The sequence below is a fragment of the Octopus sinensis genome, unplaced genomic scaffold (assembly GCF_006345805.1).
Source record: "Octopus sinensis unplaced genomic scaffold, ASM634580v1 Contig18757, whole genome shotgun sequence".
Lineage (NCBI taxonomy): Eukaryota > Metazoa > Mollusca > Cephalopoda > Octopoda > Octopodidae > Octopus > Octopus sinensis.
The window spans coordinates 233,904-260,760 of NW_021835999.1; the positions used below are offsets into that span (position 1 = coordinate 233,904).

The following is a 26,857-nucleotide window of genomic DNA, read 5'->3' on the forward strand; positions in this document are numbered from 1 at the left end:
TTAACCAATCCGATTGGTCTTTTGGCGGGAGTTGGTTTATGTTTTGAAGTGGCGCCATTAAATGATATATTTTTCGCGCTCTTTGAATTGGCGGGCCTTTTTATTTCTTTTACACTTTTAATTAATTTTTTGGTGGTAAACCATGTTTGTTTGACTTCGTCCTGAACCTGTTCTATCCGTTTCCGTGTATTGGCAATCGAGTCAGCCTTCGCCTCAATTGTAAATTTGCGGGAAATTTTCCCAACAAGATCAAAGGGTGCCGACAAATTATTGACCTTGGAAAGACACGTGGTTAAATCATGTGATTCCACTTTGTCGATTGAGAATAAAAATGAATCTTTTTGGTCTTGTTTTGTGGGGATTTTGATAGTCTAGGATGTCAAATCTGGTTGTACTCCTTTCCCGTCCTTGATTATGACTTCTGGGATGACTTTGTTGCTCTGAGCTATGAATTCTTGGATGGTCTTGTTGAGGGAGTCTGTCAGTTTGCAGTGGGCGATCAGTCCGTGGAAGTTTGACTTGCTTTCTATGTTGTTGACAGTTTTTGTCGACATGAAATTGAAATCACTAGAAATTCAAAACTTGATATTTATATATTTGAAAAATATAATTCATTTATAAATCTTGAGACTTAATTTTATAATATATCCAAGAATTAAAAAGTCCTATAAAAAACACGTTAAGAGAATTGATGCAAAAGTCGGACCAAACTGAGTCACCACCTCCCAGATTGGCCTGGTCTTGAATGTAATTACTTTAAACTAAAAATTATGGAAATACTATTTTTATATTTATTCGACTTATATTTAAATATGGAATAGATGTAAAAAATAATTATGTCAGTCGTTATTTATTACTTGACAAATTTTTCCTTATTCGGAACGTGTATTTTCCTTATCATGAATTCCATTGTACCGCAGTCTACAATGATGTTTTAGTCATGTTCCGTCAAGTCAGGGAGAATTAATGCAAGTTGTGGAAACTTGTTAAACACTTTGGTCATGTCTTACACGTTTCTTCTAATCTACAAAATGTTCATTTCTCCCCTCTTGGACCCTCCTCCTGTCGATTTTGACGAAAAATAATTTTTAAGTATAATTAACTAAATTCGCATTTTGTGAATATAAATGAACTTTTATTACGAAATCTAAAATATGTACAGTCAAACCTCTAAATCTCGTCATTTTTGAGACCGGCAAATCTTGGCGAGATTTAGAAGTTGGTGAGCAACAAAGGCTTCTTTAGAAATTTTCAATTTTTTGAAAAAATGTGGCGAGCAATAGAGGTTTGATTGTATCTTGAAAATTAGAGTCTTTGTGTACTGGATTCAAAAAAATTAAAATTTAAAGATAAATGGTTAAAATTTGCTCCGTCTCTATAGTAATGAGAGACATGTGGTTAATTCCCTTGACGTTTTTAATCTTCTTGAAAATGTTCAATAATAGATTTTTAGTCGCAGCTGTTTATATTCTTGCAGAATCCTTTTTCAAGTTTTCTTTATTGCTGTATTCAATTAAACGATTTATCGCTTCAATCTATTTGTCTTTAAACCATTGTAAAACAAATCCGGAAAACACTACTACTAATCGGATTATATAAAACTACGTCATTCAACTCCTTTTTAGCGAATACATTATATTTCTATCACTATTAGCTTCTAGACTAATGTTCTGTAAAAATTTACGGTTAAAATAATGAATTTTTTGTTCGGTAACAAAACCAAACCAGTTTTAAATATTGAATTTAAATAGCAATTCCTTCTCGAAATAAATATCGATAGTACACAATTAGTTGTTGGTTTGATATTATTCGATTTACCACAACTTTATTATCAATTGTTTCTAACATTCTTCAATTAAATTATCAACGATTAAATATTTTTATTTTGGAAGTTAAACCTTTCTAAAATTAAAATTTCAGAATCTACGAAAATCGACTAAATATGATCCCTGCTATTACTTCATATATTCATGACGACCAAACGGATAACAAAAACAGGTTATTAGGTCAAAGATTAGTACTAATCCGGATATTAATAAAACTCAAGCATATAAGGCGAATCTGCGCAATGCTCTCCGTTGGATGTGATGCCCAACAAATATAATCCAGGCTTCTCAACGCAGTACAACACGTTATAAACATCGTCTGCCGAATGCTGCACACAGAAATCATAAAATGTCTTTCCCTCGGAAGTCAATCCAATTTTTAGCATTTCGAGACCTTTAAACTCACGTTGGTGGAAAACCTGCGGTCCCTTGTATACGAAAGTTATGTTCAACTCCGCACTTTAGGGAAGAAGACAATCCAAATATTTGGACCAGATTTGATCTCCCCGGTTTTAAATTGACAAATTTTGGTTTCCCAAGAATCGCAGAACACAACGTCCTATGCATTTCATTACTGACATGACTGATTTGGTGACCAGCTACAGTCGTGGCAATAAAACAACCAGTAGTGACTATAAATGGAGATCCATTCAAATCCATTGCCGAGTCATCATCCCAACTGTTTTCCGCTATTTTGACAGAAATGAAGTATTCTCCACTACTTTCTACTTTGTATGTAAATTTATATTTAGAAAAAAGTTGATCTTTCATTTCTCATATTTAATTTGGACGAAGGATGGACCGTCAATACTCACCAGCAATCTACCCTCCTGTTCTCCCCCCACAGTTACAAAAAAATAATTTTCTTCCTCTTAATGATAAACAAATAAAAAGGCTAACCCAAATTGACAGTGTATAATCCAGGTCCTTCCACAATTATATTTTTATAGTCAAAAGTGTCTTGTAAATTCATTCCAAGTTCGGGAGATGGAGCTATTTCTACGGAAACAGGTTGTGATTCTTCGATATAAGCAGTATAGGGAGAATCGGCTGTTCTTTGATTATTGTGGTAGATGTAAATGCTGTAAGTACCGGCGAGTGGAACTGTATATGAGACCACAAAACATTCATCGTTGTATTCCTTGTCAATGTTTACCGTTGCCTTTGCAGGACCACAGATAGAGACTGAAAAATTCCCATCTTGTAATCCTTGTGTGTAAACATTAAACGTGTCTAAACATTCTAGTCTGGTCACTTACTTGGAAAATTTGTTGTTCCCTTCGATAACCCACTTCCCCTCACTTTAATTTGTCCCCCAGGAGAGTGGAGTGATTCAACCGTGAATATAAATGGAGAGCCTGTCGACTGGAAATGTTATTATTACCAGAAAGCATTTGTTCTCTTCTGGAAATATACACTTTGTGTTCTCCGAGACGTTTGGGAATAAACGTGATTCCGTAATTGTCAGAACTACGTTCGACAATTCGGCAACTCACTTCTTCCTCGTTTGAGTCAATTACAGTGGCTGTAAACTCATCCAATGAGCTATCTGGAGATTGGTGGGGATTTTGGAACCTGGAATGATGAGAGAATATTCACAAGGCTGACTGACGTGGAATCGGGAACTCCGAAGATATGGAACTTCGTAGACTACTTCTTCGGGTAAAGTGACTGTGAAGGGACATCCTTTGGATTATTTGAGATGTGGCAACCCGGGACTGTATTGTTTCCGAATTTGACTGCGACTTGATATTCTCCTGGCTGGTTTGCTCGAAACATGACAAGACACGACTGTTCCTCTTTCCGATCATAACCAATTTCACAGCTGCCCGGACCCTTCACAGTAGTAGTCAGTGTCCCATATCCAGCATTTTTTATATCCACCGAAAAGGAATTCCACATTCCGACTTTTCCTTCTGAAATAGGCTGGAGATTCACCAAGGAAGCATTGGCTATTTGATTTTGACTTATCTCCAACACAAAGGGCGGCATTCCTGTCGATTTCTGCCGCAAAGTCAAGTAAACAAAATGTCTCCCCGGCTCAAATGGAATGAACTCAATCACTAGGTCGGTTACGTGGTTAGAAAACCCATGTTCGTTCGAGTTACTTCCATAATTTTGCAACTTTGTCCTTTCCCCGATGGACTGATGACATGTGCTTCCATATCTTGGGAGAATTCCTCTTTTTTAGATTCCAACATGAAAGTCTTTGTTGCCATCATTTCGTACTCTTGTTGTACAGAGGAAGATTCTGTCAATTTCATTTAGACTTATCTAACCTAATATGACGACCCTGAAGGGAGACCCAGAAATTTGTTTCCCGCCATTCGTAATGTGAATTTGATATCTTCCTGCTTTTGTCGGGAAATATTGAATTTTAGAAATGTTTGGTTCGACTTGCTTGCACACAACACCGGTCTTTGATGGTCCAATTATATTTATTTCTGACTCAAAGGTATCATCTGAGTCATTCATAAGACACAAACCAAATTCTTTTGGACATTCTAAAAAGAATTCACAGATTTGATTCTCTCTGCCAATGACAAGTCCCTGTCCATGTGCTATTAGCCCTGCATCTTTGCTGTTCACATAAAACTCCAATTCATTCGCTATAAAAATGTAGTCAAGAAAAAGCATACGTTTCTCTAATCCATATATTTTATGTTTTCCAGCTTCCTTAGGAGTATAGGACATATAAAGTGTCTCGTCTTCCACGTAAATCTGATCAAACTGTGCACGCTCTCCCAATGGTGTAATGACATGGCCTATTCACAAATTATATATTCAACTCACTTTTCAACCCGCAAGACCCATATTCGGGAATTGAGAGATTCACGTCATAAAATCGAGTTTTCATATATTTGTAATCTTCTCACTGATTACCTTAATCAAATATTTTAAAAATTGAGTACATCTATTTTTGCAGGTTCTATGAACTCTCCGCCAAATTTAAATTCGAGTAAATATTTCCCACAGTTTTCGGAACAGAAAAGCACAGAACTTATTCCTGGGATATCTTCAATTGTTTTTTGTTTTAGTTTTTTTCCATTTTCATCCCAGGAAAAACATAAAAGTTTTCCATTGCCAGCCGAAGATGTGTCAAATTGGAGTTTAACTGTTTCTCCACAACACACAAAGTTCGGGAATTGTCCTATCAAAATAGTAATTTCGAGGTTAGTTTATTAGTCTGGTTTTACGTGACACACAAAATTAGAGTTATGATAATAAATAATAATAACTGACCAAGTCTTGTCACCAATTCTGCACACCCTCCTGGGGCAGCTACCATTTCTCTTGAAATTATGTTTTTGTCGCAATAAGTGACGTCGATGCAATGAGAGCCAGTTTCTTCTGGAGTATATTCAACACGGTATAGTCCAGACTCTTCTTCGTATAAACTGTGTGGAACTATTTCTTCAGAACTCTGAGAATAGAATAATTCCAACTAGCCTGAATAAACACAACTGGTTTATATCTGTTCACTTGTCGCGTGTCGATCCAAAATTTAGCAGGAAGACTCGCAGTTGGTGTTTCATAGTCTAAAAGTCGTGTATCCTCCAAATTATAAACAGGCAGCGTGGAAACACTAGTCATCACGAGAAGTTAACTCTTACAATTGATCAGGTTGAATAGACATCAGTTGGTGGTCTCCCATCACTTTTGGTGTCCAGGAAAGCTGGATGTCTCCACAATTCAGTCGATTAGTTTGTATCTCACAAGGATTTCCTGCAGCAATGATTAGCATTGAAATACCATCGGGGTCAACAATTTTCGGTTCGAAGGGAATCTGGGTTCTGAAACATGTTTTGCACTCTTTTCCAACAAAATATAGATCTTGAGGCTGATTTATTTTAACATTGTGTATTTGGACTTTAAACGGACTTTCTAAAGTAAATACAACTTGATTTAAACCACTGACGTCGAATCCTTGCATCGTTATATAATAAGTGTAGGTTCCTTCCTCTAGTGGAGTATAAACAATCTTTTGGGTTTCGTTTTCGTTTTGAAATATTCTGGTGTTTATGGATTTGCTGGGGCCTTGGATTTGGCATTTGATTTCTCCAGATCCCGCATTTCGACCGTCGATAGTAAATTCCATATGAGTGCCGACTAATGCCGCAAAAAGGCCAGTTCCATAAACTTTAACAAGCGAAGGGTCAAATCCGCTTTTGCCAATAACACGTAAGGGGGATGAGGATATTTGTGATTCATTGTAGGAGACGACTATAGAATGTTCTCCTAATGGGTGAGTATAATTCATGAAGATCTACCTTCTTTCGTCAAAAAGTAGATAACTTCGCATTGAGTTTTGTTCAAGATAAATTTTTTTGTTTTTGTCAATGTTTCTTGTTGGCCAAATATCAAAACATCCAATTGGTCAATACAAAAGTTTTTAAAATTCGAAAAATCGACTACAAAACTTGCCCATGAATTGATAAATGTTTCTATCAAATATTTTATTCATAAGTACCATTTGACTGGTCGACTATAAATAGTTTCCCTGTTTCTACTTGGGGTCTAATATTGAATATGAAGGGACTTCTGGGGATTTCGATGTTTGCAAAAAACACTGAAGCTCGATAGGAGCCACCTCTCCGAGGGGTAAAGGATATCTCGTAAATCTCCGACTTTGGCTCAACTCTTGTTTTAGTTTCTCTCCCAAGATCATCTATCACTCGAATGTCTAGATTTCCTGCCACAGTAAAGCATATGTGACCAACCATATCCAGCATTCTGACAATTCGCATAAAAATGTGTCTCGATGTTTTGAACTGCCATGAATTCAAATGCTGGTCCCCAAACTCTGACATTTTCAGGTCGACTTTGTTCAACACCCCTAATCTTTCAAGTTCTAAATATAAAAATACAATCATGGGTTTGTGGCAAATTGTTACGTCATCACAAGTAAAAAACAACACATTTTGACCCAACATCACGTTGTAGTTTGCCGAAAAAGTATTATCAACAAATTTGAAAGGAATGTTTGTGCTGTACTGATCATTCAGTGCATTTAGACAGAAATTTCTATCAAAATTTGGCATTACTTCAAATTTGAGATTATTTCCGACAAATAACACTTCGCCAAACTCGCTGGTGTTTATTTTTACCTAAAAATTTGATTAAAAAGTATATTTACGTCGGCTGGTAGAAATCCTGGGTTTTCCAAAACGTCGATGTAAAAAGGAGAACCGTCCAGATCTTGATTTTTGATTTCTGTGCAAAGTACATATTCTCCTTTCGTTGGTGGCACAAAATAAACGCATTTTCCATCATTTCCCAAATTTTCCAACTCAATATTGCATTGACTTGGTCCTCGCAAATTAAAATCTAGTTAGTCATACAAAATACCTATCGATTCGCACTCAGTGGTGTTCCTAAAGAAGAAAACAACAGGAAATCCGACAAATCCTTTCCGGGAACGAGAAGGACAAAATATTTTCGTATCAAATTGCGAAGCAGGAGACACATAGACTGGAAATGGGCTTCCATGGACGTGTTCACCGTCGAATAAAATATTAATTTTGTGCTTTCCAGGAAAAGAGGGAGAGTATGAGCAAAGCATTTCGTTATTTGTGGAAGAATATGAAGAATCAATGTTAAAGCGGCGTCCATCTAAACAATGTTTTTGTAAAAAGAATACTCGGCTGTTCTCCCGTCACTGCAAAAAGATTCAACTCGTCTGTGGGAAGTTTAACATTGAACTGAGTTTTTTCGTTAACCCGAATTCCTCTATTGGATAAACCTCGGCCCTTTGTTTGACAGTCATTGATGTTATAAGCTTAAATCAACTCATATTTACTAACCTTTTTTTACTGTAAAATCGTGACTGCCAATGTCATGTTCGCCATATTTGATTGTCATTTTATGGGGACCTGGTTGTGTGGGAATGTAACGACATTGGGCTTTTGTTTTTGATAGCTGTTTCGCAGCGAGTTCAGAGGCTTGCTTCATTTCGATGGGGGTCATGAAGTATTGACACATATTCACTTTTAATATCATTAATATCAAATACAGTCAAAGTTGTCGTCGTCACTTTCCGAACTGTCTTTAAAGCGATTGAGATAGGCTAAAAAAATTTATTCGTCCGATTAGTTACAATTTAGTAAATATTCAACGTAAAACTCAATTTCTTTTCCTACTTTCAAGTTTTGTTTCGAGCGAACAGTTACTTCTGGTTTGGGAAGTGGAGTTTGACGTGGAATTTGAAGCTATTTGTAAATATGATTGGTAAACCAAATAAGGCGAATCTGCGAAACATTGATTATTATATTCGGCTACGATTATATTCCACCGTTTCTTTACGCAAAAATCACATTTAAGGACATGGGAGTTCACCTGCTTCACATTCAAAGGAGTTCTCTTTCCTGACTCGGAATAACATTTAATCTCAAAATTATTTTTGTTTATTTTCATTCCTAGCCCTTCGACAATAAACTTGACATGTTCCCCAGAATTGAGATTCCCACGATTACTCAATCCAGTTATGGTAATCTAAATAAATCAAAAATGAGTGTTTTAACCAAATTATCATTCCGTTGGGTTTCCGGTTTTACGTTTATCTTAACCGGGGACTGAGCTATTTCGACCGAGTCCGAGTAAATGTGGAGAAAGTAAATCCCAGGACTGTTTGTCTTGAATGAATTTAACGTTCCATAGCTAGGAATGTACTGACAGTCCGTGGCCACGATCGCGCTGGCTGGTCCAGCTACTTTAAATTCTGGGAATAATATACATTGCCCTCAACCATAATTCAACACTTTGGTCAATCGACTTCCGACCACAAAATAAGCTGTTTTGTTGACCTCTATATCTTGAAAGATGTTCCCCCACAACTTTACCGGGCCACATTCATCCACCAAAACCTAAATTTGCTAGAGAGGGCTAGTTACGTCTAAAGGAGATGCGAGGATAGGAGCGTTTTTATAAAGCACGTCGATTGAATGTCTTCCAGGATTTTTTGTGACAAAACTGCACTTGTATTCGTAACCCTCAGTGGCGATTCTCATTTCGCCACAAGTGCCATCTAATCAGTCTATCAGTAATGCCCCAATATAACCTGGATAGGTCAGAATCACCTCAAGTTCAGGGTTAATTTCATTTTTCGAAACAATATCAAAACTAGCCTCCATATTCACCTTTATTCCGCCGTCGAAATTCATGTTGGAAACAACGCATTTATTGGGGTCAAACTCTGCAAAGTTTACTAGATTAGATAAATGACCTTCGGCCACATAAACTATTGGTTTTTCAGTCGATATTGGAGAATTTACATATTCGACATTTAATTCGTATTTCCCGGCATTCATTGGCTTGTATTTACACAAGTAAAGATTTTTTATTTGTAGTTCGAGGCGGCATGGAATTGAAGGACAGTTAGAGTTGGTTGGCTTCAAAAATACCTGTAGCAAATTGCGTTCTTAATTATAAAACGAGTCAATACTTTCATCACTGTCCAATCCGTCAGATAACACTCCTTTATGATTTCCTATAATTTATATTAGAGAAGGCAACTCAAATCAATGTAGAATTCAGTTTCCTGTCCTACAACACCTTTGATCCCTTTTCCGTAAACGCGGAAATTATCATGCCGTATTTGACAGATTGACCGTAGCTTTAATTGTCAAAAGACAAAGTACAAAATATGGCGAATCATCAACAACTGTATTATTGCACAAAATCCACAAAAAGTTGGTTTTGACACGATCCGAAATATACGAACAGTTAAATTTGTTGCGTCCAGACATTTGTTTATTGATTTTCAAATCATTGGCTCCCTCGGCTCCATAACACATAAAAGTCGGTTCAACGTTCTCCGAAACCAAAGCTGCGTTCACATCAAAAGAAAATTTTTTGTTGGTAACGAAATAGTTGATTCCAGGGGATGTTAAACCATTAACTTTAACCTGCAATATTAGACTACATGGAAACCTTGGATGTATCCAGGCCTATTCTTTCATCACATTTGACCAAAAAAGGTGAATTCTTGATTTCTTCATTATTAACAGTCATGCGAATAATGTAGTCCCCCATTCTTGTCACTGTGTACCTGTAGCAATACAGATCCTGTCCAAGTTTGGTGACTTGAATAGAAGCAGCAGCAGGTCCAGATATCTGGCAGTCTCAGAACTAATATAATCTAAATAGACCAGGTAGTGGCTGATTTGGTTGGCAATACACTACAAAACTGGTCTGGTTGTTTAGAACTGCCTTCTCCAGACCAGGACCAAATAATATGTACGTGTTCCGTGCCTTGTCCAAAACAGCAATCTATCTCAATGAATAAAACAAAATTACAGTGAATGGACTCCCTTTGACATTGAATCCTTGATGACAAACTTTTACGGTGTGCGACCCGACTTTTTTGGGTTCAATCGCCCCAACAAAAGTAAAATCGTCTATTTTGTTCATGCAAAGTTTTATTTTTTTGTTTTCTAAGCAAAGTATGAATAATTCTCAATACCTGGATCGAAGATAGTCATAGAAAGAGGTAAATTTGTTGGTTTTAGTGATTTAACCAACAGATTGTTTGAATCTCCAACTCTCTGACCGGTTTTTAAAAAGCCTCTTCCTGAAATTGAAAATGTTGTGAGATCGGGTTCTTTTATTTATTTCACCAATGTTACCTTTTTCCGAGTAGACCAAAAAGGGGGACTTTGGGTGTGGAACTTGGTCAAATGAAACTTCAATGGAGTGCTCGGCTATTTCGGCGGGAGTGTATTCGCATTGATATTCGGTATTGCTTATCTTTTCTAGCGAGCTCTCCAAAATCATTTCGTGTCGTCCAGAATAGTAATTTATTGTAACATTCGGTTCTATCACATTTTCGCTGTTTCCGTCTGCTTGGTAAGAATACCATAAATTAGACCATAATAATTTTCATATGAGTCACTGCTGGATTCTTGAGGCAAGTCAGATCCTATAAAAGTTTAATTCTAAAAATAACTTTGAAATGAAATGCGAAAATAGTTCGGAAGGTCGAGATAAGCTCTTTTTATTCCTCGTCCATGAACACGAACTTTGTTCAAATCGAGCGAATTCTGACAGACTTAAGTTCACAAAATTCAACTTTGACGTCGAAGAAAATAGGTTGATTGGTAATATTCCGTTCGTCGTAAGTAACAGAGGCTGAGTACTTGCCTTGCTGAGGGGGGACGAACGAACAATGGTAATCGTCTCCATTTTTATGTATTTGTACCTAAAAGCATAAAAATATTAAAAGTGATTGATTTCTCTAAAATATGATCACTAAAGTGATTCCATTAAAGCATAAATATATCAGAATATGACAAGATACAATTAATTACAAGTAATGGCAATGTCAAAACTACAATAAATCGAAATACAATAATTATCTCTAGACATAACACTTACCGGTACTTGTAGACCCATTTCAGTTTCTACAGAAACGGCCAGTTCAGAATCTGGAATAGATTGGGTGATTTCAACACAAATTTCAAACACTTTTCCAGTCGAGCCAACTACATTAAATCCTAAAAATGAGTTATTTTTTTCCACAACCAGGATTCCTGATCTTAGCTTGGAAAGGAGGTTCCGGTCGTTTCAGAGGGGCGCCTTCTTTCACTTCTGCCCCACTGAATTGAGCAATATACGTCATCACGGACTTTTCGTCCACGCGTGGATTAATTATTTCATCGGGAGTAATCAGCTTAAAAATGTTAAAACTAAAAAGTTGAAGTTTGTGGTCACACATTAGTTACAGAACCACAAGTATTTAATGAGTAGGGACTATAAAAATACCATCGGAACTGAGAGCCAAGTTTCTGCAGTCTCCATCGCCTCAGTCACGTTTTCCAGCCGTTTCTTGCCGTCCCAGTAGCGCCAGTTGGGGCACAGGCCGGGAGCAAATGAGTCGACAAGTGACCCCACTGCTCGACCGTCGTTCCAATGAGTGGTAAAGTTCTCGACGGGCAGCTCGATTTTGTCAGTGACCCATGAGAGTAATCTTTCCTTTGGCGTAAAACACTTTTCGGTAGTTTCTGGAGGAAAGGTGTCAATTTGAATGGAATAGTGCAAAATAATAATCCATACAAGACCGAGGATAAGTTTTAGATTTTGGTCCACAATATGTCCACTGTCTGTTTGGGTGAGAAATGGGCAAACTTACCGATATTTACTAACTTTATCCCATCCGACGATAGGAGGTTTAGGGCACTGGTCACATTTTCTAATTTTTGGGAGATAAAGCGAGGATTTTTGTTGTATCGTCCCACAGATTTATGAGAAAGGTTTTCTACTAATTTGATAAGAGCGATTCCATCTGAAAAATCCGATTCTAAATTTTTTATGGAAATTTGAGATTTCTTCAAATGCTGATTCACAAATCGTGTAAAAGTTTTGGTTTGGATTGAAATCCATGCATCATCTTGCATGACCACCGATAATTACTTATTTTAAAAGATAAGTATCTATTTATTTTGTTTGAATGGTTTGCCAATCTATTTATTCGAAAATAGGCATCTATTAAAATTAAATAAATATATTTATTAGCAAATGAATTGTTTTAAAAGACTAACTAATCAGTTTTTTCCAGAATTTCAAAGCTCAAGCACGTTTCCAAGTCCTAATCTAAAATTTGGAACCGGGTAAGCCATTTCGTACTTTTTACTAATTATGTTCAATTTCTGTTTGGTAAATTCTCCTTTTAGATTAAATGTAGAAATTTCCAGACAACGAGTACGAACACTTATCGAACAATTTTGTCTTAGCATAGATAAATGTAAATAATGACAATTAGGTCAACAATCACTATTTCTGGGTTAATTGATCAAAGAGTATCTCTCAAATGATAATCAATTCTTAAATATGTATTATTATAGGTTAAATATGAATTAATCTTGGTTCCTTTCTGTCAGTCTGGAAATTCAATAACGTGACTAACTTGTTATTTTTATTTCTTTTTTTATTTTTCTGCTTATTAGATTTGCCTTATAAATTAATAAAATTAGTCAAAACCATTTTCTGTATTTTCACTTTTTGAATCCTTCTTAAAGAACAAATTTTTACGTGGCTGCTTTCCTGGAGAACGATTTTTCTAAAAATCATTTTTATCCAAATACAGGAGAAAGATTATTCAATACAGGAGGGTCTCCCAACTTCAAATTACATTCCTCATTCACCTGATCTTCTTGCATTACTTCTGTGGAATAGTGCCCCGGTGGTTTGTATCCATTTTCGTTAATTTCTCCCTGTGAGTTTATTATTGAGGAATTTACCTTCAGCTCTCTCAAAAAGGTGTCTTTCATGTAATCAACGACTTCTGGAGGCAGCTGTGACAATTTATCACCGTGGTTGATCATAAATTCGACAATTTTTATGTAATTTTTTATGTCATTGAACGTAACATTTTCATTCTACAACTAAACAATGGACAGAATACAGAAATCAAAGTTGGAGATAACACAACCGACAAGTTTACACTGCTCATGTTACAAGAGCGGAGACTTATTTGTTTGAGAAAACTGAACAGATCAAAGATAGTGCATTGCAAGTATCTGGGCATGAGTCGTATCAAAAGTGACAGGGCACTCAACTTGTCCTCCTCCGTTATGTCTAATGGGTCATTGGGGAATAGCCGATACATACTTGGAATTAGCTTCATCGCGTTTTTGATGAATTCTCTTGGAAGGACACGTGGGGAGTATTCACGAAGATACATTTTGAGAACTGACGAATATTCGTGTTGGGAGAATGAATTTGTCTGGCAAAAATCAGAGATTCTTTGTCGTCCGTCCATTAGCACCTTTATGGCATTGACTTTTGAAACCGAGCCAGTTAATCTGAAAATGCCACTGTAATCATCGTCTGCGGTTATGTTGTATTTGCTGTCAACCTTTCAACAGAGAAATGTATTCCATCAACTGACGGATTGTTTCCAATTTCGTCCATTTTGAAAGGTCATCTTACAATATCAAATGCGAGTAAACCCTCAGTCGGCTTGGGTTTTTTGAAATTAAAAAATTTCTTCTTTTGTGGGACTGTGATCACCATAAAGTCTTGCAGAGAGTGAACTTCGATAAATCGTAAAGCGTGCATGGTGAGCACTGTCCGATAGCTTTCGGGGTAGTTTGTCATCATCGACTGGAGAACTCTCTCCATTGACATGTCACTAAGCCCACGAATCATAAAACTGCCGTGATAGCGATGCTGAAATATATAATTAAAATGTGTCGCGCATTCTCTTGACAATGTCGATAATATTTCCTTGATGTTTTGATGGAAACAAATCCCTCATTTATAAAATAGATTATCGTGCAAATTTATGCAGACCAAGTTAATTTTCATAACAAAGAAAAGTAAATTGATAAAATAATTGATGATGAGTTTTGCTTCCTATGCACGTTTTTTTCTCATTCAAACGTCAGTTGCCGAATTTTGAGTCATACTTGACCCAGAAAATTACTAATTTGTCCTTCAATTGCTCTAAAATGAGTTTATCATTCATTTTATCGATTTTCAAACAACTTTCATTTCACCAATCCAAATAACTAACTTGCTCAGATGTGCTTTTATATTGTGTTTTTGGACATAAATAACATTTACAGAAAACAATTTCGTTAAGCTGTGACCACCCTGTTGATTTCCTGGAAAATGGTCGCCCCAAAGATCCCAACATATAAACCACTTTTTTTATTTCTGTTAGTATTGATTTTATTTTTAAAATAATTTTGATTAGCAGCACTCTCTAAGTATTCAATTGACCTCATCAAGTATAAGTAAACGAGTCGAGAAATTTTTGTTTATTAAACAATAAGTATTGGTTAGATTATTTAATTAAGTCGTGTCCGACCCTTGGAAATTTCATAAGCCAATTTTTCCCACCCATCTCGCAATTTCGAGAATACTTGATAAAGGCAATCCCGTGACATTTTTTACCATTGATATCCATTGAATCCTCGGACTTTTTTTCCCAATGATTTTGCTTAGCCTAATGGTTTTTTCCAATGAATCAGAGCAGCCGACATTTCCAAAGAATGCCAAGTTAATAATGACCTTGCTTGTCATTTGAAGCTGTAAAAGTCAAAATAATCAGCAAATTTTGAAACCAAATTTGATTCATTCATGTTAATTATTGAGGAATTAAAGAATTTTGGTGAAACCCGCGCATTACCCCTGACTATGGCCGGGAAGACTCTTTTTTCTAAATACTGGATATTATTTTAATTTTTTTTATTTTAAATGAATTATTAAGATGACTAATTTAATTTCTGAAATACCATATATTTGAATAAATAAATGTTGCTATTATAATAAATCACCTATGACTTTATCTCCAATGAATAATGAGCAACTCGGATCCTTCAGAATTCCGAAATACGAAAAAGAATTGCCAACGACACATTCTGGTCTGTTCATTTTCATTATTTTTTTATTACTAATCGTCAACCCACAATAAAATATTAGACGTATTTGCTTTAACTTATTATTTGCACTTTATCACCATAGAAAAATTGATTTAAATGTTAACAAGTCTTTTTTAATTTTTTTAAATTCTAAATTTTGAAGACGCGGGTTTAACTGACAACAACGAACTACAAAATTTTGCTAACAAAAAACTGAAGAAAAAGAAAAAACCGTTTTCAGTAACTGACTAATCAAATAGGAAAAGAATAAAAATCTGCATTGATTTCTGTCGTTACAAAGCAGGTGGATTAATTCCATAATTTGAAGTTCGGACAACCGCAATTCAATATGGATTTGAAATTGTGGGACAAGACGACGACTGGAATCTGCTCTGGTCGGATTCCTCGATTAATATTGATCGGTTTTTTGCCCTCAAGCCTCATCAGGTCGGCATTTTTGTGATATTCACAGAAAATAAACCACTTTTCGGGGATGGTGGAGATTTGCAGAAAGGATTTCCTCAATCGTAATTTAATGAAGATGAGAAAATTGTTCCCGAAGGAATACAATTTCTTCCCCAAGACATGGAATCTTTCAGCCGAGTTGTCCCCGTTTGTCACGTGTTGCAGCTACGGGGATCTTCAGATGTACATGTCCGCAAAAAAGGGCAAGACCTACATAATTAAGCCCGACACTGGCTGTCAGGGTCGGGGGATTTGGATGACCAAAACACGCGGGAACTCAAGCCGATCCCCAACATGATGTGCCAGATTTATATTTCGAGGGTAGTTTTGTCACCCTACGTTAGCCTCTCCTTATTGATGGGTTCAAATTCGATCTGCGACTGTATGTTTTGATAACCTTCTGCGACCCTTTGCGAATATTTTTGTACAACGATGGACTGGCACGATTCTGCACAGAAAAGTACAGCGAACCAACAATAAAAAACATGGCATGTTGTGCACTTTACGTGAATAATGTTAGTCGAATCAGTACATGCACCTCACCAACTACGCAATCAACAAGCTCAGTGACAAGTTTGTTGTCGACGAGGATCTGGGGAGTAAGCGGCACGTGACAACGACCATGAAGCATTTGTCGGACCTGGGATATGACGCGGACCAGATTCAGGAGGATATCAACGATTTGATAATAAAAACGATCATTTCGATCCATCCCAGTTTGAAACACAATTACAGAGCCTGTTTCCCATCATCCGAGTGCAACAGCAGTTGTTTTGAAATATTGGGGTTTGATATTTTGATTACTGCCAAACAAAAACCAATTCTTATCGAAGTAAGTACAATTTATCATGCTAGGTCAATCTATCGCCCAGTTTCCACACCGATCATCCTATTGATGTAAAAATAAAGGAATCCCTTTTGTTGGAGACTTATTCGCTCATTTCCATTGGATCTTTCAAAAAAAAGAAACCTAACCTTGAAGAGAAAAGACGGATGCAGGAAAGACTAACGAACAACGACGTTTTTAAGATTAACAAGTACAGTGCTTTCAAACAGTTTTTCAGAGATGAATTATTGCGGAAACAAGAAGAATTTCAGTTGAAATTACAAGTTATGGAAAATAGAAGACTTAATAATTTTGTCCGAATTTACCCCAAAGAATGTGACCAAGCCAAATACGACAAGTTTTTTGACAGCATTGGATCTCTGTATAAAGAGACTGCTGCTTACAGGGCAAGACTGAGTTGTGCAAAGTGGATATTTTCAGTTAAATTTTTAGACAAATGCGAGAGAAATTGGTCAACGAGAAAGACAAAATGTACAGAAAAACAAAAAAGTCGCCCATCATTAAACCAAACCTGTCAGAATGTTCGGAAAGTGTTTTGTATCCAATCAAAAAACAGAAAGAAATACAATCAAAACGAACTAAATCTGAGCCTAATAAAGTCGAATTCCTTTTTAAAAATCAGTTGCCCAATCATGGTCGTATAAGGGCGTCTTCTCGGGCTTCGGCAGTCGGAATTCGGAATGATTCAGCACTTCAGAATCAGCTATTCGAACCACTCAGAGAATTCTCAGTATGCCCAATAACTAATATTCATTTGTTAGTTAAGAAAAGAGAGTGCCAGAAGATACAAGAACGATGAAATAGAGACTCTAAAAAACCCGAATACGTTGTATTGGAGCCTTTTCGGACCAAAATCCAGCGAAACTGAACGATACACTGACATCCGAGTATGATATGTTTTAATTGGAATTTAGAACGAAATTTACGCAAGAAAAATCATTGTCCGTCGGAGTTTGGAAAATAACAGTGTAGTACGTAAAATGTTAATGAAAACTCCAAAAGACACAGATTATATTATTGACAACAACTTGGTAATTTATAGTTCACATATTTTTAGAAAACGAGCATTACGCGTAATGTCGATTCTAACTACATTACCGAGGAGAAAACACAGATCCGTGAGTATTATCCGGTTGATGGACAGAAGAATGATTTGTCGGTAGTCGCCACAAAAATGTTCTTGATTCCAACCGAAACTAGCTATGACAAAAATTTAGAGAACTCAAATCCTTAAAACTATTTATTTTAAATTCTAACATAATAAAAATATTACCTCTTCATATTAAAAAATAATCATAGCATCGATCTGAGTCATTTTGAGTGATACATGCAAATTATTAAGCTACATCGATATTCACATGATATTAATTTGTTTAAGCATTTGACCACAAATAATCAACTTTTGTGTTTAGATGCTGGAAATGATTCTTTATAATTAAAATTTTTTGTATATATCGTCGTTTTTTTTTTTGAAATAAATAATGTAATTTCACTAAGCTCCAATAAGAAATCATTTTTAATAAAAAAGCTTGTTTCACATAGTATTTGAAACTGATAATGTGAATTAAATTGAAAGGTGTGACTTAGGGCGTAAATATGGCCACATAAATGATTAACCTTATCTATTCAAAGAAAAAAATTGCTTCAAGAAAATAATTATCGAAGTAGCTCAACAATTTGTAAGTTTTATCATTAGCCCAGCCAATAAATAATTAAACAAAATTTTTAATCTAAGGAACAAAGTAAAGACTTAGCTCTTCCAGTATCTTTGCCTCTTCCCAAAGTTCTTTCGATCTTGTCAACGTTTATCTTTTCTTTCACTCGAACGTTTTGAGTTTTCAGATTCCGTGGTGTCTCCTTAGCCATTGTCTGCGGAAATTGCGTGGCAATTCGCTCCTTTTATGGGCTCTCTTCTGTCTTTTTAATTTTCGAATTAGACACTTGCCAGGAAATTTACTGAGAGAACAGCAAAGGGCTTATTATTCAGTTAATTGCAAATATATCTTACTTTTCAACTATTCAATGTTAAAAATCGTATAGGGGATCCAATCGTGTTTTCCAGAAAAATAACATTTTAATTTTAATTAGTAAATATTAGATTCAAAGAATAGTCATATCTACAAACTAAATTTTGGGTTTGAACAAAAGTAAACCCTGACAAATAGAACAGAACAACAATGTGAAATAAATCAAAATCCCTCGAAATGCTAAAAACTAATTGCAGAGTCTTCTAAGAGATTATCTTTTAGTATAATCCAATTTTAATTCGACGCTCAAATACTTATTTAATAATTCTGATAATCAAAACTTTTTAACCACTTTAATTGATAACAACACTTAAATCGAATTTTCCCAACAACAGTGAAATAAAATGGAAAACACCAATTTATACCACCTTGGAATTGATGCTTCCACAATGGACTTTGAGAAAGAATTCGGAGACATTAAAGTACTCTGAAATATTCTTACTGGATAGTACGTCTGCATTGGCGGGAGTTCAGAACGGGCCAAGATATTCGCTCATTCTCTTTCAAAGAATTTGTTCGGCATCGATAAAGAGTTGGATAATATTTCTGAAAAAACTGACCGGTATGTGATGTACAAGACAGGACCAATCCTTGTGGCAAACGTAATACTTGTGTATATTTAAGCACGGGATTGGAGAAAGTTCAACGTCAATCATGCTTTATGAACTCTTTAAGCTTTTTAAATTTGCAAAATGTGTCGACCCCCTCATAATCAGAATTGGGACATGTGGCGGACTCGGACTGGATCCGGGGACAGTCGTCATCACCCAAAAGGCTTACGATGGATTTCTTCGAGAGTTCCTTTCAATCGTTGCTCAAACTATTCACGTTTAGGCTGTTTTAGGAAAAGAACAAAGACTAATTCCACAATACGACAGTGAAAGTATCTCAGAGCTGCTCGAATGTAAAGAAAATGATGACGACTTTAATCTAATTACGGGAAACACAATGTCTACAAACGACTTTTATTATGGCAAGAAATGAAACTCTATTTTAGCTCAGGGACGTACAGATGGACCAATTTTAATGTACGATGAACAAGAAAGTCAAGATTTTTTAAGATCTCTGTCTTGTTTGGACATAAAAAATATAGAAATGGAGGCGCTTACTGTCGGAACTCTTTGCACTTTCGCCAATATAAGAAGTTAGTAAGATTGATTGATGTAGATGTCGTTATTTGCACGACCCTAGTGGATCGGTATCAGGAATCTCAAATAAATAAAAACAAACAAGAATTGAAAAAAATCAACGAACATGCATACAAGATCGTAACAAGATTTTTGAAAAAGAAACTTAGTCTTAACTAACATTTCATTAATCAATGTCTAACTCTAATATTCGTATATTATAACTACTCAATGTTGCGTCAGATAGAGCTAATATGAATATCACTTCATCAGGATATTAATTATCATCATTCACAGACAGACAATATTAATGTAATGCAACCACAACACAAAACCAAAAATGAAATGTCACGTGAAATAAAGCAATGGAATTTTTTTAAAAATATCTACAGTGACTCCTCTGAAATTGGCCATTTTTGGTTCCACGTGTTTTTGTGGTCAATTCGAGAAATGGCCAATTTGAGAAATAAAATCAATCTTTTGTGTAAATTAAATTTTGAATAAGAACAACTTTTATCCAGAAAATTTTAAGTAATTAAGCATTATTAATGTTCTTAAAGTAGAATTGGATGCCCATCTGCTTTTTTTGAGTTTTAATGACATTTTCCTTATAGCGCCTTATGGATGTAATCAATTGAACTTCATGTTCGTTCTCAATGTTTTTTAGGAGGTCGTTTTCAATTTTAGTTAACTTAACCACAATGTCTTCTTTGTCAATTGAATCATTGGATTCTACTTCATTGGATTCTAATTCAGCTTCTACTTCTTCTTCATTTTTTATATTTTCAATATCCTCAACGTCTTGAAATGTATTATTTTCAGAATATTCAAAATTAAGAAATTCTTCGACTTCTAAGGGATCAAAAATGTCAGTTTTTTACTGCAATATCTTGAACTTCAACTACATGATTCTTTTTGAATGGGTTGCTTGATATTTCTATGAATTTTTCGATAAATAAGTCGACATCTACTGGATCATTAGTTCTCATTTCTCCATGTAACTTGATCATTCGAAAACCATGCCTCTTTTTGAATTTATGAAGGTATCCATTTGAGTTTTTAAAATTATCCAGTTTTAATTCAGCTGCGAATAAATTAGCCTTATTTGAAATTAAAGCATCATTAAGAAAGCCACCTTAATCATAAATTAGTACAAATTACCTTTAGACTCAATCGAATCCATCCATTCAACTAACATAGCATCAAGCTGTGGGAACTTGAGTCTATGCGCATTTTTTGAAGATAGATTTTGTTTTTTACACACTTTGAGAAAAAAATCTTTTTTCAAAATAATATTATTAATTGTCACAGGTTTTATTTTGGACCAGGGTTTATTTTGGACCGAGAAAAAAAATCAATAATAAAAATTTTATTCCACTAAAAATATATTAGTTAATGTTAAATTATACTTTTGTATAGTTTTTTCTTGATTTCATTTAGTTTTTTAAAAAATGGAAGTATGCACAAACCAACCAATCAACAAATTTGATAATTACAGCGTTGCCGTTACGATATTTATTTAAAAATTGGTCTTCCATTCTAAAAAAATTAAAAACTAAATATAATTCTATTAATTAAAAATTTTAAAAATATAACCCTAACACATATACATTCTAATAATAGCCCTAACACCCAAAATCCTAATTCTAAAACACCCTAATTGTTAATTTAATTTTAAAACCCCTATTTTTAATAGTTGTCCAAACGATAAAAAACTTAATTTAATTTTAATTATAAAAATCTTAATCTCAACTAACAAAATTTCAACCCTAACCCTGAACATTTTCTCCTTAACCCTAAACATTTTAACCTTAACCCTAAACAAATTTTTAACCCTAACCCTAAACATTTTCTCCTTAACCCTAAACATTTTAACCTTAACCCTAAACAAATTTTTAACCCTAACCCTAAACATTTTCTCCTTAACCCTAAACATTTTAACCTTAACCCTAAACAAATTTTTAACCCTAACCCTAAACATTTTCTCCTTAGACGCAGTAAATTTAATTTCTTAATAGGCTTTGCATCAGATCACGCCCGAAATGATTTTCATTATGTAATAGCTTTAAATTCAATATATTAGCTTACTTTGATAGTTTTTAGCTTAAGTTCTCTCTCTTCCGAACAAAAAAACGAAGATTTTTGTTATTCTTTACAAAATATGCCTTTTCGTCAACAAAATTAAAAAAATTTGCGATTTTTTAAGGCGATACTTTTCTCTTTTGTCCATATTGGAATCAATTTTTTTATTTTAGAGAAAACAAGACAAAAATTACAGATAGCTAAGTTAGTTAAAGGCCTCACGAGACACCCGACCAGCCGCGCGAATGGCGAAGACGTTCCCTCGGATCACAGCAATCGACAGACGTTCCAGGAGCCAAGAAAACTCTCTTGGATCGTGACTAGTCCTTGAAATCCGTCGACCGAGCGAGCGAAGGAAGCGGAGTGTCTTGGGACCGAAGATCCCGGAGAACTCCAAGGCAATTGGAGTAAAGAGCAGCGAGTTGGACAGGTGGCCGTACTTGAGAATCTTTCGCTCCTCGGCCTGCCTGGAAGCGTGCCCAGGATTGGCGGCGGACAGCGCGAGATTTCCCAGCGAGAACGTGTCCGAGCAGGTAGAATCCCAAATAAGGGATTTCCCCTGGAATCAATTAATATACTATTCTTAATATCACTGATTATTTTCAATTCTTCTCTGATTAAATCCACTAGAACCATTATGCACGCGTTAATTAATTAAATAAATATTAAGGTTTTTTATTAATTTTATATTTTTATCTTTTTTTTTAGTGGATAAAAAAAATATTATTTTATTATAATCTGAGCATGTCGGTCCAAAATAAAACCTGGTCCAAAATAAAACCGGTCACATTAATTGTTTTTCTGGAAATCTTTTTTTTAAACAAATGGGAAAATCTATCAGCCAAATACTGACATGAAACATCTTCATTTTGATTTTTATAAGTTAAAATCTGTATTTTTTGATAAAAAGTGAGACGAGTATAATTACCACGAGAATTGTTCGAAGACATAAAATAACAGGAATTTTATTAATTTGCAATTTGAGAATTGGCCACTTTCAATGGAAATTCGAATTTTTCTTAAGATAATTTTATAAGTGTGGTCAATTTCAGAGGTGGCCAATTTCAGAGGTGGCCAATTTCAGAGGAGTCACTGTATTTGTAATTAAATTGTAAATAAAAGATGCACATAATCAAAAAGGTCATTCTACTTATATTCTAATATTTTTATAAATCCTGTGATCAGATTCTGTTTAGTGCTTTTTTTGTTATTGTTTTTCCTATCGAATATATAGGGAAAAATTATCCTTTTTAAATTATTAAATATTTGATTTTATAAAATTATTTTATTATTTTTACTAATAAATTCACATGTTTAAATTTCTTTGTGTATTAATTTTAACCATCAGCATTATTAAACAGTCAAATCAGTATTATTTTAATTAAATCATCAAGTATTGATGTTCCCAAATCCGAAACGTGCTAAAATGCCAAAAAAACATAAAACTAAACAGATCGATCAAGACGAATCTCCAATGGAAGACAACAACGACATAAATCCCAATTTCCTGTTCGATTTGAGTGTATTTTGTGTGCTCAATCTAATAAAGGATGAAATCCCACATATTTCCGAACATGTCCAAAAAATAGATTCTCTTTCCACAAAAAACTGTTTTTCTACTTTGGATAACCGAATCAAGAATGCGCGGGAAAAAGTATATTCATTTCCCTCATCAGATATCCCACATATTGAAAGACCCCTCTTTTGATGGCCTAATTAGCCATGACCTGTGCAGACCAAAGAAATTGCCCCCGAAAAGTGACCCCACCTCGGTAATGTGAATATTGAATACTCAAGTCCCAAAAAGTGTGTGGCACATTCGACGAAATGGGAATATCCCGGCCACTAATAAGAGTGAATATATTATAATATATATAGGCATTGAATGACATGTCAATAAATGTCCCCACGTCTGTTCAAAGTGCCACTGTCCCCCTCGCCCTTGCTGGACGTGATCTCTCCGTGTGTGCCCTCACTGGGTCGGGTTTGCTGGTAGGCCGATTGCCCAGGAAAGACTGTGGCCTTCATGTTGCCTGCATTCGAACGACTCATCCACCGACTTGAAGGGCCGAGGGCTATTCGTGTGCTCGTGTTAGTCCCCACCCGTGAATTGGCCGTCCAACTACTCCGAGTGTGCTCAGATTTGGCTAAATATGCAGATATTCGGTCCTCATTAGCAACTGGTGGGGGAATGTGGTGATATTTAGGCGGACTGTCCTCCAAGTCGCAGGAAGACCAACTCAGACTGATCCCCGACGTGGTGATAGCCACTCCTGGAAGACTTTTTGATTTGTTGAAGAAAGGCATTTGTGACCTCAAATGTGTGGAAGTGTTGATCATAGACGAGGCTGACAGGTGTTTTGTAGTCCTCAGTGTGTAGATTGTTGGATGATAACTTTTTTGAGCAGATCAAGACTGTTGTGGGTCTTTGTTCTAATAATCGTCAAACCATGCTTTTCTCAGCCACAATGACCGACCAAGTTGACCAATTGAGTGCAATCTCTCTCCACAGTCCGACTAAAGTGTTTATAGACAAGACATGTCAGCTTGTCCTCACTTTGAAACAGCAATTTGTCCGAATTCGAGCAGAACATGAACAGCAGAGATCTTGTGTGTTGGCTGGTCACGTTTTTTGTCTTTATTTGTAGTTTTACTCAGTAAAATTAAACGAGTGATTGTATTTGTTCAGACAAAGAGTTCGGTGAGATATTTGCACGTGCTTATGGGACTTGTGGGGTTCAAAGTTGGGGAATTGCAGGGAAATCTGTCTCAGGTGGAGGTATTTGTTTTGCTTGTTTGCAGAGACTGGAGACTTTGGAACGATTCAAGAATGGGGAATTGGATGTCCTTTTGGCGACTGATGTGGCCTCACGTGGTTTGGATATTGAGGGGGTTGAGACGGTGGGGACTTGATGTTAGTTGGCAGGTCATCAACTATTCCATGCCTACTACTTTGGAGAAATATGTTCATCGAGTTGGGAGGACTGCCAGAGCGGGGAGGAGTGGCACGTTTGTGTTGTGTTTAAATTTGCAGGGCAATTTCATTAGTGGGTGAACATGAAAGGAAAATGATGCGGGATGTAACGAGAGTATCAGCAAGTAGTCCTCTCTCTCGAACAATCTCCACGGGTGAGATTGTGTGTCGACGATAGAATGTCTTGTTGGCTATTCTCGACTGATATCTACATTACAGTCAGACGTGGAACGCATTTTACAGGAGGATAGTTCTGATTTGAGCACGTTTGGTAAATCAGACAAACCGAAAAAACGTTGGTGGAGTAGTGCATTGATAGGGAGACCGAAGAAGGGTGGATTGAGAGTTCATGATTCGGCTAAGGGAGGTGGTTTGCTAATGGAGGGGCACCGTCGAGTAGGAGACAGAGTTCAGAAACTTTCAAAACGAATGTTTAAAAGACAAGAGAATAAATGTGATTAATTTTTTATTGAGTTTATTTGTTTCTACTTTGGTGTATGATGTAGGCAGATATCAAATTCATTTTCTCTACTGTAACAACTCATTATTCTGATTGGAGGATCTACAAATCGCAAAGTAAACTAGATGTATTATCCTACTAATTTGTCTTCAAAAACTAGGCGATAAAGAACATGGGTATTAGTAGAGAAGACAGTTATGCATGTTGACCGTTTTTGGTAACATGTAAATCAGCAGTTATATTAATATTGTATTAGTATGTGAACAGTTAATACAGTTTAATGGCATTAGAATAAGATGTGTGAACTAAATGTCTGTGAAGAGGACCATACTTTTTAAAATGGGGAATTTTCTCCATTCCAATAATAAATTCGTCCTTTCCAATAAGCCCATTTCGATTCAGATCAAGTTCGTTAAAAACCTGCAGTCTTAAAGTGACAAATAACATTGTCAATGAGCGTTTCGATTTGTTCTTCAGTCAAAGTTTTCTTCCTTAAAACTAGCTTAATCGATTTGGCAATGTCATTGCGTCCAATTCGGCCATCTTCGTCAAAGTCTGAATAAAGTCACAACCCATCACCATTTATTCGAAAAATAAAACTGGCCTTCACGGACTGGGCTGCCCTTGGCGACAAAATAGAGTACAAATTCACGTAGTCATCAAAGTCCAGCCGAGACTTGTGCTCAGCAACCACCTTGAATATTCTTTCCACAAATGGGTTGTGCTATGAATGTTGAAAAGTGTACCTCGAATTCTGGAAGTGCGGAGAACTGCTCAAATGTGATGGACGGGAGCCCCGACTCCTCACACATGACGACGTTATTTTTGCCAAATTCAGTAAAGAGATGCATAATCTCTTCGCGGTGAAGATATGTTAGTTCCTGTCAAATGTGGATTAAAAAAACTGTATATTCCTTTATTTTTTCCTCGCTCATAAAACTTGGCCGATTGCCCATTATATGCTAGCAACTGTCGGTCTAAAATGCTTGTTTGATATTATCAATGTGTGATTTATAAATGACATAATATAATTTCAAATATGCATATTTTAACTTGTCTTCAGAGTTTTATTGTCTGTTAATACTCTTTTCCCATACAGTTCGCTCGATATATCGGTAATTATATTAAAGTACATTATGTATTATGTTATTATTTTCAGTTTCTGGATTTTTGTCAAAAATCTTAGAAACTTGATTTTTTGAATAAAATAATTGATAAAAATTGTTTTTTAAAGAATTTTTGTAATATCAGAAAAAATAATATATCATTATCAGTGATCTTGTGCGGAATAAAAAATCTTAAAAATACAAAAATTTGATGATAAATTTATTTTTACGGCAATTCTGAATTATGTTACAAATTTAACAAAAATTATAACATAGCAGAGCATCAAAAAGTAAAGAACATGTAGAAAATAAATGATTAAGGCAACGGGAAACATAATATTTTTGAAAAAAACTTCCTGTGTTTTTGGGGCCAAGACGCTTGCTCATCTCAAGAAACTTGGACACCTGTGCACCTACTGCTCCAGAGATCCGAGGGAATTTATATTCCTTATTCAGAGGATCTCGCTGGCTGTTTTACGCGGGAATTGTCTTTCAATCCTGCAGCCAGTTCATAATAACTAGATTTTTTTTGACGATTTCTCTTAATTCCAAATATATCCTATTACATTTTTGAAAAAATCT

General features: G+C 35.6%; 4 protein-coding genes and 1 long non-coding RNA gene across 5 annotated transcripts; 2 read left to right on the forward strand and 3 right to left on the reverse strand.

The window, feature by feature from the left end:
* Positions 1–4,100: 4,100 nt before the first annotated feature.
* On the reverse strand, positions 4,101–4,585 carry LOC115231732 (filamin-C-like). Its single transcript, XM_029801689.1, has 2 exons — positions 4,466–4,585; positions 4,101–4,435 (listed from the first exon to the last, which is right to left on the reverse strand). Exons 1-2 carry the CDS (start codon positions 4,518–4,520, stop codon positions 4,101–4,103), a joined length of 390 nt encoding a protein of 129 aa, XP_029657549.1. The 5' UTR covers positions 4,521–4,585.
* Positions 4,586–8,725: 4,140 nt separating this feature from the next.
* LOC115231743 lies at positions 8,726–9,306 on the reverse strand. The gene is made up of 3 exons (XR_003883544.2): positions 9,049–9,306; positions 8,884–9,018; positions 8,726–8,850 (listed from the first exon to the last, which is right to left on the reverse strand). It is a non-coding gene; the product is annotated as an uncharacterized LOC115231743 (long non-coding RNA).
* Positions 9,307–11,328: 2,022 nt separating this feature from the next.
* Positions 11,329–13,503, reverse strand: LOC115231733 (filamin-A-like). Its single transcript, XM_029801691.1, has 3 exons — positions 13,431–13,503; positions 11,586–11,923; positions 11,329–11,493 (listed from the first exon to the last, which is right to left on the reverse strand). Exons 1-3 carry the CDS (start codon positions 13,501–13,503, stop codon positions 11,329–11,331), a joined length of 576 nt encoding a protein of 191 aa, XP_029657551.1.
* Positions 13,504–15,650: 2,147 nt separating this feature from the next.
* LOC115231734 (tubulin polyglutamylase TTLL13-like) lies at positions 15,651–17,387 on the forward strand (the record flags this gene model as incomplete). Its single annotated transcript, XM_036500148.1, has 4 exons — positions 15,651–15,845; positions 15,997–16,167; positions 16,508–17,229; positions 17,261–17,387. Coding segments are annotated over 3 exons (1,002 nt in total), but the record flags the coding sequence as incomplete, so codon positions are not given.
* Positions 17,388–17,479: 92 nt separating this feature from the next.
* LOC118761950 (uridine phosphorylase 1-like) lies at positions 17,480–19,824 on the forward strand. Its single transcript, XM_036500149.1, has 3 exons — positions 17,480–17,530; positions 18,976–19,119; positions 19,151–19,824. The coding sequence occupies exons 1-3, from the start codon at positions 17,480–17,482 to the stop codon at positions 19,358–19,360; spliced, it is 405 nt and encodes a 134-aa protein (XP_036356042.1). The 3' UTR covers positions 19,361–19,824.
* Positions 19,825–26,857: the final 7,033 nt, after the last annotated feature.

Coding starts and splice junctions, on each gene's coding strand:
- LOC115231732 (XM_029801689.1), bottom strand. CDS start 4,520: ATGTCCTATACTCCTAAGGAAGCTGGAAAACATAAAATATATGGATTA. Junction 4,436..4,465: donor AATATATGGATTAGAGAAAC/GTATGCTTTTTC, acceptor ACATTTTTATAG/CGAATGAATTGGAGTTTTAT.
- LOC115231733 (XM_029801691.1), bottom strand. CDS start 13,503: ATGTATCTTCGTGAATACTCCCCACGTGTCCTTCCAAGAGAATTCATC. Junction 11,924..13,430: donor CGCGATGAAGCTAATTCCAA/GTATGTATCGGC, acceptor TCACCCAAACAG/ACAGTGGACATATTGTGGAC. Junction 11,494..11,585: donor CTTGGCTCTCAGTTCCGATG/GTATTTTTATAG, acceptor AACATTTTTAAG/CTGATTACTCCCGATGAAAT.
- LOC118761950 (XM_036500149.1), top strand. CDS start 17,480: ATGTTAATGAAAACTCCAAAAGACACAGATTATATTATTGACAACAAC. Junction 17,531..18,975: donor ATATTATTGACAACAACTTG/GTAATTTATAGT, acceptor CTTACTGGATAG/TACGTCTGCATTGGCGGGAG. Junction 19,120..19,150: donor ACAAGACAGGACCAATCCTT/GTGGCAAACGTA, acceptor TGTATATTTAAG/CACGGGATTGGAGAAAGTTC.